This window comes from Chenopodium album, chromosome 18 (genome assembly GCF_948465745.1).
Source record: "Chenopodium album chromosome 18, dcCheAlbu1.1, whole genome shotgun sequence".
In the NCBI taxonomy this organism is placed as follows: Eukaryota; Viridiplantae; Streptophyta; class Magnoliopsida; order Caryophyllales; family Amaranthaceae; genus Chenopodium; species Chenopodium album.
In genome coordinates this window covers 22019128-22032454 of record NC_137851.1, presented here as the reverse complement: position 1 = coordinate 22032454, position 13327 = coordinate 22019128, and the positions used below count along the sequence as shown (strand labels likewise).

At 40.2% G+C, this 13327-nt stretch overlaps 1 protein-coding gene and 1 non-coding gene across 2 annotated transcripts; one reads left to right on the top strand and one right to left on the bottom strand.

Moving 5' to 3' along the window:
• Window positions 1–7051: 7051 nt before the first annotated feature.
• On the bottom strand, window positions 7052–9627 carry LOC145591987 (uncharacterized). The gene is made up of 5 exons (XM_081648461.1): window positions 9040–9627; window positions 8644–8957; window positions 8127–8373; window positions 7725–8005; window positions 7052–7589 (listed from the first exon to the last, which is right to left on the bottom strand). The coding sequence occupies exons 1-5, from the start codon at window positions 9625–9627 to the stop codon at window positions 7052–7054; spliced, it is 1968 nt and encodes a 655-aa protein (XP_081504587.1).
• Window positions 9628–10929: 1302 nt separating this feature from the next.
• LOC145593386 (small nucleolar RNA R71) lies at window positions 10930–11036 on the top strand. Its single transcript, XR_014102718.1, has one exon. It is a non-coding gene; the product is annotated as a small nucleolar RNA R71 (small nucleolar RNA).
• Window positions 11037–13327: the final 2291 nt, after the last annotated feature.

Genomic DNA, 13327 nt, shown 5'->3' with positions numbered 1-13327 from the left:
TGAAATTTCCAAGCTAATAATTAAGATCTAATAATGATTTGAGAGTTTTGGTGTTTCTAAGATTACAAACTAAGAGGAAAGCTCTAAAAACTTGCATGCCGTACAAATGAGCTCAAGGGGTTATTTATAACAAGAGTCGGGCATGTCCGCAGGTCTGCACGGACGTGCCACCTTATAAACGGCCGAGTAGAGCCAGAGAGTTAGGATCAATTTTGCTACTGATTTGGCCTGAAAATCTTGCATAGACGTTCCAAGTATGGCACGGACGTGCAGGCCTTGAACTCCAGAATTAGTTTGAAAACTGATTTGGCATAAGTGAACTGCACCAACGTGTAGGCTTCTGGACGGATGTGCTGGGATTCTTGCACAGATGTGCTCAACTCTGCACGGCCGTGCATGCTCTGAAACTCTTAGGGGGATGGTTCTGATCATGCTATAACACTCCTACACGGACGTGCAAGACATGGCACGGTCGTGCACGGTCTCTTAGGCCCTTTTCTTCACCTTTTCTTCTGTTTTTCTCCTTCGTATTGGCTTCTAACCTCAGTTTATCATCTATATGCTTCAAATGATCGTCTATGGACCTAAAAACCCAATAAAAAAACGTTAACAACCCGTGAAACATAGGATACAAAAAAATTACATAATAATAGAGTAAAAGTGAACCAAAACACCAATTTATCAAGTAAACAAGTTTTAAAATCACCCTAAAATCATATCGAATAACAAGTTATCAAATCCCCCCAAGCGAAGCTTTTTCTAGTCCTCGAGAAAAACAAACATGTCAAATCAAGAAGGGAAACAACTTGCTAATGATCAAACCAAGGAGAGGTAACAAAGAGGAAGCACAAAAACACAAATTCGCATGGTAACAACCATAATCACTTTTAGCACAAGTGCAAAGCAATTTAAACCCCTAAGTCGCCTTAGAGGACGAGTTTTTATCTCGGGAGGGTTTCCATTGAGCTTAACCCGCAACTCACACAAACAACAAAAAAACTATCAAACCACACAATTCTAATGTTATTATCACCCAAGTCAAACCATCGAGATATAAATAACAAGCAAGACAAGTGAGCGACTTTAAAGAATTACCAATCATACAAATGTGCACATGAGTTGGGGGTAAAGAGGAGAAATAAGCAAGGTTGACCAGGATACTTCTTTAGACCTTTTACTAGTTCATTAGAGCATGTCTAGATATTCCAAAGTTGTAACAAGCCCTCTTTCGGTTATAAAATCTCAAAATGCAAGTCCACCTCCCAAAATGAACGCCTAAGCCCCTTTAACTACATTTTAACTCGGAAATTTCACAAGAAACACCATAATAAACAATGTGTGGGAGGCATCCAGAAGTTGACCTCTAAATAAGATAGAGTGAAAATTTTGAGAATTTTGGGGGAGTTTTTGTTCTCCCTTTCTTTCTTCTTTTGTTTTTCAACATGCATTGCCCTCGCCTCTTTTAACTGTGAGCGGCTCTTTCTTTTATTCAAAACATGCGGCTTATTATTCCACTTATTACACAAGATATAAGTAAAACCACTTCCCTAATAAAGTTTCATTTCGAGGAGGAAGGGGGCACATCAAGGGCACAAGGGACCGCAATTCGATGCAAACATATCCTACTTGGGCAAATTTAATTTAGACAATATCCTATACTAGACGTGCAATTGAGCATTCGTTGGTTTTCATTTCATATACTCTAATGCAATCAAGATTAATAGACCTCTAAATGACCCCAACTCTTGTACACACCCTTCTAAAAGAACTTTTACTTATCACTCAAGAGTCAAGTAAGCAAAACACATAAGCATCGTCATTTGAGTCTCATCCTTGGGCTTTTTTTTTTTCATTTTTTCAGTTTTTTTTTTTCTTTTGTTTATTTATTTTTTTTTATTTGTAGAAAGCAAGAATAATTACAATGTTAAGTTAAGCTAAGAATAAGGATAAAACATAGCTCTACATCTAGATAAGGAGAGAAGAGAAGTATTCACAAGTTAAGAAATTTGGATTTCAAAGGGAGAAAATTTGGATTAAAGGGATTTGGATGTTAAGGAAAAGGAACAAACAACATGCAAATTCAACATGAGAACACGAGAACGCACATGACCAACATATGAACCAATGACTCATGAGAAACACTCCCCCCAAGATATCATAAACATTGTCCCTAATGTTAAAACAATATAAGCACAAAGAGAAGGGGAGGAAGAATACTAACTCTTTGGCTCAGGCCTCCTTGGGAGCTTAAGCCCCCGGAGTACCAATGCCGGTAAATGTTGTGAAATTCACCCAACTCCGATCTTTGACCTTCGAAGCTTGTCCTCATATTGTCATAAGAGGACCTCATGTCTTTGTGAGACTTCCTCATAGTCTCAAACTCGGTGCTCATGCAGGTGAAACCCGCATTCATTAGTTGGATTTTTTGCTCGAATTATAGGTGTGGGTTGCCTTCACCTACACCTTGACCTTGGTACCCTTATGAAACTGCCGTTGTTGGAATTGTTGTTGTTGTTCTAGCTGCTCTTGTTGTTGTTGCTGCTCTTGCTCTTGCTCTTCTCTATTTTCTCCTTCTACGCTAGGAGCCTAAGGAAAGTCTTTAGCAAAGACCCAGTTGCTTTCATCATAGATGACGGTTCTCCCGGGGTCAGGTAGGTCGGCGTAGGGTCGCCCACTCACTAACCAAAGAAAGGGGTAGGCCCCTCTGCGTCCCTGAGCCATTTCATCGTTTGGGACTGCATGTCCAACTGGGTCGGCGTTGGACAAACCACGACATCTGCAAAATCAAGATCAAGAAAAGAAGCAATAATGATGATCATGCCACCTATGGTGATGTTGCCGGTTCCCGTGGCAACATCCTCTAGGTGGTCTACAAACCAAGACTTGACATCTAGGGTCGTCTTCCCCTTGCTCAAGTGCTACAAGAAGTAAAGCTCCCTAGTGGACACTACCCCTGAACTATCACCTCTAGCAAACGTCGTGTTTGCTTTGGTACGCTGTGAAAGCCTGAAGGCGGAGTGAATGATGGCCGTGGCCTTGCCGGACCTAGGGTCATACTTAAAATGGCCCATGAGTTGTCTCCAAAAGTCCCCTGTGTCATAGTTACGGGGGTACTTATCCCTAGGCCCTATGGTTCCGGTAGTTTGCCACCCAAAGGCTTAGTTAACCCTCCTGATAGTCATCTTATGGTTGGCGTTCATTAGTTGGAAGGTTATGTATCGGGGGGTCCTGGTTGTGTCTCGGTGTACGTAGAGGGTAGAAAGGAACTCAAGAGTCAATATTTTGTAGATTGGGGCGTGCAAATCTAGCCAATTTCTTAGGTCGGAACCCTCAAAAAGCATCCTTACATCTCCCCGTAACCCCAAGGTGTCGGCTACGTCGTCATTATAGAACTTGGTTGGCCTAATTCGCCTCCTACTATTCCTAACGTAGTTGGCCAAGAAGGTCGGGTCATTGAACATTATCCCCATTGTATCCACTTGTGCTGGAGCAACAGGAGGAGGAGGCGATGGGTTGCAGTACCTAGCGTCGCTGTTTCTAAGTCGGTTCCTTCGAGACATGGTCGGTTTTTGCAAAAAATATTCATAAACCACAACAAGGAAATCACCACAACAACCACACAAAGAGTACTAGGTCCACTAAGCTAACAAATCAAGGTTCACACAACACCAACAAGCACAACACAAATAAAAGTCAAGTTCTAAGTTCACTACCTAAAACAAGGCAAAGCAAATCATCAGGCAACAAAGACTACCTCAACAATGCAATTCACAAAAATTCAACACTAATTTTTGAGAATTTCATGCACTATTATCAAGAAAACCAACAAAACAATCCACTTAAACAAGCATGTTCTTCATTCACAAAAATCAACTCCTCAATTCCACACTTACTTACAAAAATTCAATTCTCACAAAATCCACAAAACACTTCAAAATTCACAAATACTTAACAATTTTCAACTATCATTCACATACAAGCAATTTAAAACAAACTTTTCAAGCAAAATCAAACATAATATTCAAGATTACAAGCAAGAAATTAGTAAGTGAGAAGGAATGATTATACTGAGCTTAACGTGGGTGTAAAACCCGCAAATGAACCTTCCTAACCTTCTTTGTGCTTGCTTAAACTTACTCCTTCAACTAATTGCATCAAATTTTATCCCACAAGAAAACCCCCAATTTGATTTTTTTTTTAGGTAAGGGTATGAGAAATTGGGTGATTTTTAGGTTTAAATATGGAGAATGGAGTAGTAATTTAGGAAATTGATGAAAAAGGATTGTAGATTTTGTGAAATTTTTTTTTTATTTAGGGTGAGATTTTGAGGGTTTGAGAGGATTTGAGTGAAGTAAGAAGGAGGTGGAAAGTAGCTTAGAGAAAGACGGGTAGGAAAATCGTGGGCGAGAAATTTGAGAGTGAATGAGAATATTTTTTGTTTTTTATGGTAGAACCCGTGCTGCTGCCTCCTTAAGCTGGTGCTGCACAGACGTGCAGGGTTTGGCACGGACGTGCAGCCCCAATTAGAAATAAGTTGATTTGTGGTTTTGATACTGCACGAACGTGCAACCTTACTTGCACGGACTTGCTTAGTTTGGCACGTCCGTGCCAATCTTTAAAATTTCATACTTAAGTTCCTGTTTGCTTCAGGTTGCCTCTGCACGAACGTGCGATGTTCTTGCACGTCCGTGCAGAACTGATGTTGTACGGTTTTCTCTTTTTTTTGGAAAAATTATAACAATAATAATAAAATTATTATTATCACTATTATTATTATGATTATTATTATAACTACTACTTCACTTCAAAAAATATTTTTCTTACTTCTCTTTTCATCAATGCCTACAAGAGATATTAAGAGAAAAGTTAGTAATAATAACAATAACGGATTTTTCACCATATACCACTGAGTTTAAGCTTAATTCATCATATACCATCAAAAACTTTCTAATACACCATATATTATTCAGTTTATCGAAAATGTCACAACATGCGCTTTCCATTAACTCGATTAGTCATTAACATTAATCGTGCCACATGACAGTTTGTAATTGGTTCTTATTAATATTATTTAATTAAGTAATTAACTTTGGAAAAATTATTGAAAAAAAGTTTTAAAAAAACAAAAAAAACCATCAACTATGCTACTACCGCCCCCAGCCAAGCTCTGACCCTACCCCTGGCTTGCCGCCTGGTCCGCTTCTCGGTCGGCTTGTATCCCCCACCCTGCAGAGGAAAATCTTGAGCCTGACCACCTTTCCATCTCGAATTCCCATACACCACCTCATAGTTGAATTCCCCTCTCCCTCCCGATTTCCCTAGCCACCAGCGCACCACCTTATCCTAAATCCCCAGCCACCACCTTCACTGGCAGCCCAAACCCTCTCCCACATGTCGCCGCCACCCAACTTGCCCTAAAGCCACTACACTGAAACCCTAAAACACCAAAATCAAAACCTTAGGTTTTTGTTTTAGGATTTCAGCATACATGGTGCTTTTGTGAAGTGGAGATGGCACCGGGAGAAGCGAATTAAGTTAGCCGACGCGGGGGAGAGGGGTTTGGTTGCCAGCTGCTGGTTAGGGGAGTGTTTTTTGAGAGAGATAGGGGGTTTTGATCGAGGGAGGCAATGAGATACGATGGTTCGAGGGAAAAAGAGAAGCACTAGCGAGGGAATTTTGTCCGATTTTTGGCCGGTGTGGGGGGTTTTGGTCGGAGTTCGGGCCGGCGCAAGGTTCTGGTCGGATTTCGCCGACGGGTGGTGGCAACTGGGTGGACGTGGCTGATTGGGTTTTGTTTTTTTTTTTTATTTTTTTGATAATTAATTAAATAATTATTCTAAAATTAAATAATTTAAAAGGGGAACCAATTATATGTTGCCACGTGGAATTATTAGCATTAATGACTAACAATGTTAATGTCTGTTAGTCATTAATGGCTTGTTATGAAATTTTTGCTAAAATGAATTGTATATGGTTTATTAGAAAGTTTTCGATGGTATATGGTGAATTAAGCTTAAACTCAGTGGTATGTGGTGAAAAATCAGTAAAAATAATGGAAATAAAATGATGGTTAAAGAGAGAGAGGTTGAGAAAATCGGGTTGCCTCCCGGAAGCGCTCTTTTAACGTCACTAGCTTGACGAAATTGCGGATTCAATGCGAATAAGAGACATTAAACTCATCAAGGTGAACGACTTTGGCTTCTTGATGAACAAAACCGTCAAAGTATGCGTTAAGCCTTTGTCCATTCACTTTGAATGGTTCACCATTGTCATTGGAGATTTCAATTGCACCATACGGAAACACCTTCTTGACGGTAAAAGGTCCACTCCATGTTGATTTAAGCTTACCCGGAAACAACTTTAACTAGGAATTGAATAGCAAGACCTTGTCACCTTCCTTAAACTCTCTTTTGTTGATATGCTTGTCATGCCAAGCCTTGGTCTTTTCTTTGTAGATCTGTGCACTCTCATAGGCATCCAATCTTAATTCTTCCAATGCATGGAGGTCAAGCAACCTCTTTTTACCGGCACTTTGAAGGTCAAAATTCAACGTTTTAATAGCCCAATGTGCACGATGCTCAAGTTCTACCGACAAATGGCATGATTTCCCATATACAAGCTTGTACGGTGTGGTTCCAATGGGAGTCTTGAATTCGGTGCGATAGGCCCATAGAGCAACATCTAGCTTCGTAGACCAATCCTTTCTAGAGTTATCCACCTTCTTCTATAAGATCCCTTTTATCTCCCAATTTGAAATCTCGGCTTGACCACTTGTTTGTGGGTGGTAAGCCAATGACACATTGTGCCTCTCACCGTACTTCTCAAGGAGAGCTTGGAAGGACCGTTTTGCAAAATGCGAACCTCCATCACTAATGACGGCACATGGCACACCGAACCTTGGGAAAATTACCCTTTTGAAAAGCTTGACCACCACCTTAGCATCATTAGTAGGAGATGCAACCGCTTCTACTCACTTTGACACATAATCGACGGCCAGAAGAATGAATTTATTCCCAAAAGAGGTCGGGGAAGGCCCCATGAAATCTACGCCCTATACATCGAAAATTTCCAATTCAAGAATATTGTTCAAAGGCATTTCACTTCTTCTTGAAATATTGCCGGTTCTTTGACATCGGTCACAAGCTTTCACCACACCCCATACATCTTTAAACATTGTAGGCCAATAGAAACTATATTGCAAGATTTTCGCCAAGGTCTTGTTAGCACTCATATGCCCTCCAGAAGGTGAGGAGTGACACATTGTGATAACAACTACAATCTCATCATCCAGGACACACCTTTTAAAAAGGCCATCAACACCTTGTTGAAAGAGCAAGGGGTCGTCCCAAAAGTATTGGCGAACATCACGAAGAAACTTCTTTTGTTGTTGATAGGAGAGGTTGGGAGGAAGAATAGAGCAAGACAAATAGCTTGCAATGTCCGCAAACCATGGTGTAGGTGCTTGAAGAATAGAAAAAAGTTGATCATCCGGAACTGAATCATTGATTGGCAAGTTATCAAGATCACCTACAAACATAGGCAACCGTGAAAGATGATTGGCCACAACATTTTCGGCACCCTTCTTGTCTCTAATTTCAATGTCATAGTCTTGCAAGAGTTAGAGCCACCGTATCAATCTTAGCTTTGGTTCTTTCTTGGACAAGAGGTACTTCAAGGCCGAATGGTCGGTGAAGACTATGACTTTAGGTCCCAAAATGTAGGACCTAAACTTCTCAATTACATGAACAATGGCTAAAAACTCCTTTTCCATGGTTGTGTAATTTCTTTGTGCCTCATCTAATGTTTTGCTGGTATAATAGATAGCATGGAGCTTCTTATCCTTCCTTTGTCCAAGATCGGACCCAACGGTAAAATCCGAAGCATCACACATGAGCTCGAAAAGAAGCTCCCAATTAGGGGGTTGAATGATAGGAGCTGAAATCAAGGCCTCATTCAATTTATCAAAAGCTAACAAACAATCATTAGTGAACACAAAAGGGGCATCCTTTACAAACAATTGTCGTGATTTTTGAAAAATCCTTTATGAACCGGCGATAAAAACCCGCGTGTCCAAGAGAGCTCCTTATCCCCTTCACATTTGTAGGGGGTGGGAGGCGCTCAATTACCTCAATCTTGGCACGATCTAATTCAATGCCGCCCCGACTAGAAATCACATGACCAAGAACAATGCCCTCCTCTACCATGAAATGACATTTTTCCCAATTCAAAACTAAGTTCACCTCTTGACATCTTTTTAACACTTTAATCAAATTCGACAAACAAATGTCAAAAGATGAACCAAAAACAGAAAAGTCATCCATAAATACTTCAATTGATGATTCAAGCATGTCAGAAAAGATAGACATCATACACCTTTGAAATGTTGAAGGTGCATTACAAAGTCCAAATGGCATCCTTTGATAGGAAAAGGTGCTAAATGGGCATGTGAATGTAGGATTTTCTTGATCCTCGGGTTGGATTGGGATTTGGAAGAATCCCGAGTATCCATCCAAGAAGCAATAATGACTATGTGATGCTAGTCTTTCTAATATTTGATCAATGAAGGGAAGCGGGAAGTGGTCTTTCCGGGTGGATTTATTCAATTTTTGATAATCAATGCACATCCTCCACCCGGTGACCGACCTCGTAGAAATGGTCTCACCCTTGTCATTTTTTATGATGGTTATGCCTCCCTTTTTAGGCACAACTTGAACCGGGCTAACCCACTGAATATCAGAGATAGAGTAGATTATGCCCGCTTCAAGAAGTTTTAGAACTTCTTTTTTCACTACTTCCTTCATGTTTGGATTGAGCCTTCTTTGGTTCTCAATCAAGGAAGCATGATCATCATCAAGTAGAATCTTATGCATGAATATGGTGGGACTTATCCCCTTAATGTCATCATCTTTATACTCCCTTACAACAACTAGGAGTTTCTCAACAGAGATGTCATCAAGCTTAACATTGGCAATAACGGGATAACTCACTATCATCAAGAAAAGCATATTTAAGTAGAGGGGGAAGGGGTTTAAGTTCAACCTTAAGAGGAGGCGTAGTCCTCTCCTCTTTTGCATCCACGTTAAGCACTTCAAATTTCATCTCATTGTGGACCAAAAGTTGATTGAGCAAGAGATCATACCCCTTTGCTTCTTCACCCTCCTCAACTAAGCCTCTCTTTAGGATAGCTTGTAAAGGATCTCCTTCATACAATCTTTCTTGGAACTCTTCTAAGTCCCTCTCCAATGTGTTAATTCTATGAACCTCGTCAATCAATGGATTTTTCAAAGTTTGTGAGAATAAAAATGAAATTTTCTCATCTCCCACATTCAAGGTCAATCTTCCTTCCTTCATATCAATCACTAATCCCGCGGTGTTCAATAATGGTCTCCCTAAAATGAGTGGTACCCTTGTATCTTCTTCCATCTCCATTACCACAAAATCACATGGCACAAACACTCTTCCAACTCGAACAAGTACATCTTCAAGAATTCCCAAAGGTAGCCTAATCGTGCAGTCGGCCAATTGCAAGGACATTCTTGTTGGCTTCAAATCTCCAACATTCAAGCTCTTTACAATAGAATAGGGCATTAAGCTCACACTTGCCTCAAGGTCACATAAAACATCCATAGCTTCCAAATCTCCAATCTTCACCAGTATTGCATAGCTACTGGGGTCACCAAGCTTTTAGGGAAGCTTGTTTTGAATGATTGCACTCTCCTTAGGAAGGGAGATGGTTGCACTCTCTTCAAGCCTACTCTTGTTGGATAGAAGATCCTTTAAAAATTTTGTATAGGTTGGCATTTGTAACATAGCATGAAGAAAGGGGATATTCACTTGAAGTCCTCTCATGACTTCAAGGAAATTTGAAAACTTCTCATTCAACTTCTTCTCTACATCTGTATGAGGAAATGGAATGGGGGACTTTTCTATTCTTTCCTCATCTCCGTCATCTTTCTTTGTAGCTCCCTCATCATTCTGTTGTTACTCTTTTCTCTCAACATCAACTACTTTATTCTCAAAATCATCCTCACCTCTCACCACAACTCCTTTATCTCTCTTTTGTGGCTCTTCTTCACTCATAACCGGCCCCTCATAACCTCTTCCCGATCTCAAATTAATAGCTTTAGCTTGCTCTTTTGGGTTCACAACCGTTGAGCTTGGGAAGTGACCACTAGGATCGGAGGATGAACTTCCAACTTGTTACGCAATTTGAGCCAATTGATTCTCAATTATCTTGTTTTGCGCTTGAAGTTGTTGGATGTTTGTCGTCATATCCACATTGCTTCTTACTCGTTGTATCATGAAAGTCTCAAGCACGGATTTAAGGCTAGTCTTTTGAGGAGGTGGAGGAGGGGGAGTGGGTTGGTTATATTGTTGTCTTTGAAGGTTTTGATCCCTTTGGTTATGGTGGAGATATGAAGCTTGTTGGTTTTGAGGATGGGGTTGGTTGTATTGATTTTGAGGGGGGCCTTGGTTTTGTTTCTTCCATCCCGTGTTTTGTTGAGGTTTCCAACTTTGGTTGTAGGGTTAGGAGTATTGCTCATTTCTTTGCCCAATGGCCGCCGCTTGCTGTTGGTTTATTGAGTTACAATAGGAGGAAAAGTGATCATTTCCTCCACAAGTCTCACAAGACATGACTTGTGAGGAAGAGCTTAGGGTTTAAGGGTGGCTTCATCTAGCTTATGGGCTAGCATATCGAACTTTGATGCAATAAGATCTATTGCACTAAGGTCGTGGATTCCGCCTTTCTTTGCTTGAGGTTTCCTTGGATCACCTTCATATGCGTAATGCTTTGCCACTTCTTCAATCATTTTCTATGCATCATCCAACGATAGCTTTTTAAGGCTACCATCGGCCTCGGAATCAAGGTTGGCCCTTGAAATAGGAGTAAGACTGTCATAGAAGCTTTGTACAATGATCCATAATTTGAAACCATGGTGTGGGCATTTCCTTGTGTAATCGTTGAAACGCTCCCAAGCTTCACTCAACGATTCATCAATCTCTTGATTGAAATTGGTGATCTTTCTTCTTAATTCGGCGATCTTTTCCGGAGGACAATACTTTCCAAGAAAAAGCTCTAACGACTTCGTCCCATGAGCTCAACGATCCCTTTTCAACCGTTCTCAACCAATGCTTTACTTTATCACGAAGGGAGAATTAAAACATGTGCATACGGATGAACTCTTCTGTAATGTTGTTGATGGTTGTACACAACTCGAGAAAGTTGTCCAAATAAGCAAAAAGGACACTCATGAGAGCTACCTCCGAATTGATCGCTTTGAATCATACGGATGAGTGTAGGTGAAAGCTCAAAATTGTTTGCATTTGTGGTGGGGAGACGTATGCCACACCAAAGTTGGAATGCGTTGGGGTGATCATAGTCTTGTAGCAAAGGTGGAGGAGGAGGATCGTTATCTCCCATGTTATCTTCTTCGTTGATTCTAAGAAACTCTTCCGAGTTGGAATCCAAATAGACAATGGAGAACTCGGGTGTGCCTTGCAAGAGTCTCCTTACGTTCCTCAAGGTCTTGTACAACTCTAAATCAACAGGAATAAGCGGTGATTGCTTACTTTTCTAGTGTCATGCAAAGTCAAACAAAGCTAAGAAAAACGTTAGCAATGACTAACACAATTTAATAAATATTTAAGCAAAAATAAATAAAAAACAATATGATACATATACACACATTGAGTCTCATTCAACAATAATACATTTAATGTGTCTTTGCCTCCTCGGCAACGGCGCCAAAATTTATAGGCCATCGCCGAGCCTACAAAAGATAAAATCCAATCTTGGTCTCACTAGCTAATAGCAACGGTAGGAAAGGGTCGAACCCAAGAGAGGCGTTGAATCAACCATTGAGATACTACCATTTAAATAAGCCAATTGAAGTCGAAATTGGGTTGGTTTAAGTAAATTCTACTAGTTCAAATCAATTAACACTAAGATGAGATTAACAGTAATTAGAGGATTCTAGGGCTCGGGGTCACCACTAAACTTCATCACAAATCACAATTAGCATGTAACAATCAAGGTAAATTAAGAATATAAGGGAAGTAATCTAAAGCACCCAACTAGTCTCTCAAGCTAGAGGGATTTCTTGAATCATGAATACTACCTACTCTCGTGGTTACAAGGCATAAAACAAGTATTAAAGCATAATCACAATGATAAAAACATTCCCTTGACTAGAAATTCCTATTCTCATGGAATTTCAAGTCAATTAAGCATAAGGAAGCTAACTCAAGTTCATCTCTCGATCCTTCGTTGAGAAATCTTGCATAAAAAGTTCTAGCAATGGCCATATACAAGAACTAAGCAATGAAATCACTTAAGCTCAACTAATTAACACCTAACAATTACCAAGTTAGCACATGCAATAAGTAAGTAGTGACTACATTGAGGATTTTACCCAAACCCTAGAAAATTAGATTACTCACAATCCCTGGAAATTAAAGCAATTTAAAATTTCAAGCAACTCATGAACAAGGTTTAAATTAAGGATTAAGCTAAATAACAATATAAGCATACAAGAATTAAGCAAGTAATTAACAATTAAAGAAAATAAAATGGAAGAGAAGAGTAAGAAATGTTACTAGAAGCTTTAAACTTTGAATAACAATTGTGGAACTTGTCTTCTACAATGATTGAGATTGAAATTTCCAAGCTAATGATTAAGATCTAAATAATGATTTGAGAGTTTGGGTGTTTCTAAGATTACAAACTCAGAGGAAATCTCTAAATACTTGCACAAATGAGCTCAAGGGGTTATTTATAAGACCCCCAAATAAAAAAGGCGAAGAAAACAAGAGTCGGGCATCTCTGCACGGACGTGCCAGGGTTGGCACGGACGTGCGGCCTATGCTACACGAACATGCCACCTTATGCACAACCGTGAAAAGCCAGAGAGTTAGGATTAGTTTTGCTACTGATTTGGCCTGGGAATCCTGCACGGACGTGAAACTGGCCTTAAACTGCAGGATCAGGTTGAAACTGATTTGGCATAAGTGAACTGCACGGATGTGAAGGCTCCTGCACGGACGTGTTGGGATTCTTGCATGGACGTGCTCAACTCTACACGGCCGTGCATGATCTTAAACTCCTAGGCAAACAGTTCTGATCATGCTGGAACACTTCTACACGGACGTGCAAGACTTATCACGGCCGTGTAGGGTCTCTTAGGCCCTTTTCTTCACCTTATCTTTTGTTTTGCTCCTTTGTCTTGGCTTTTAACCTCGGTTTATCATCCATATGCTTCAAATGATCATCTTTGGACCTAAAAACTCAACAAAAACACTGTCAACCCGTGAAGCATAGGATACACAA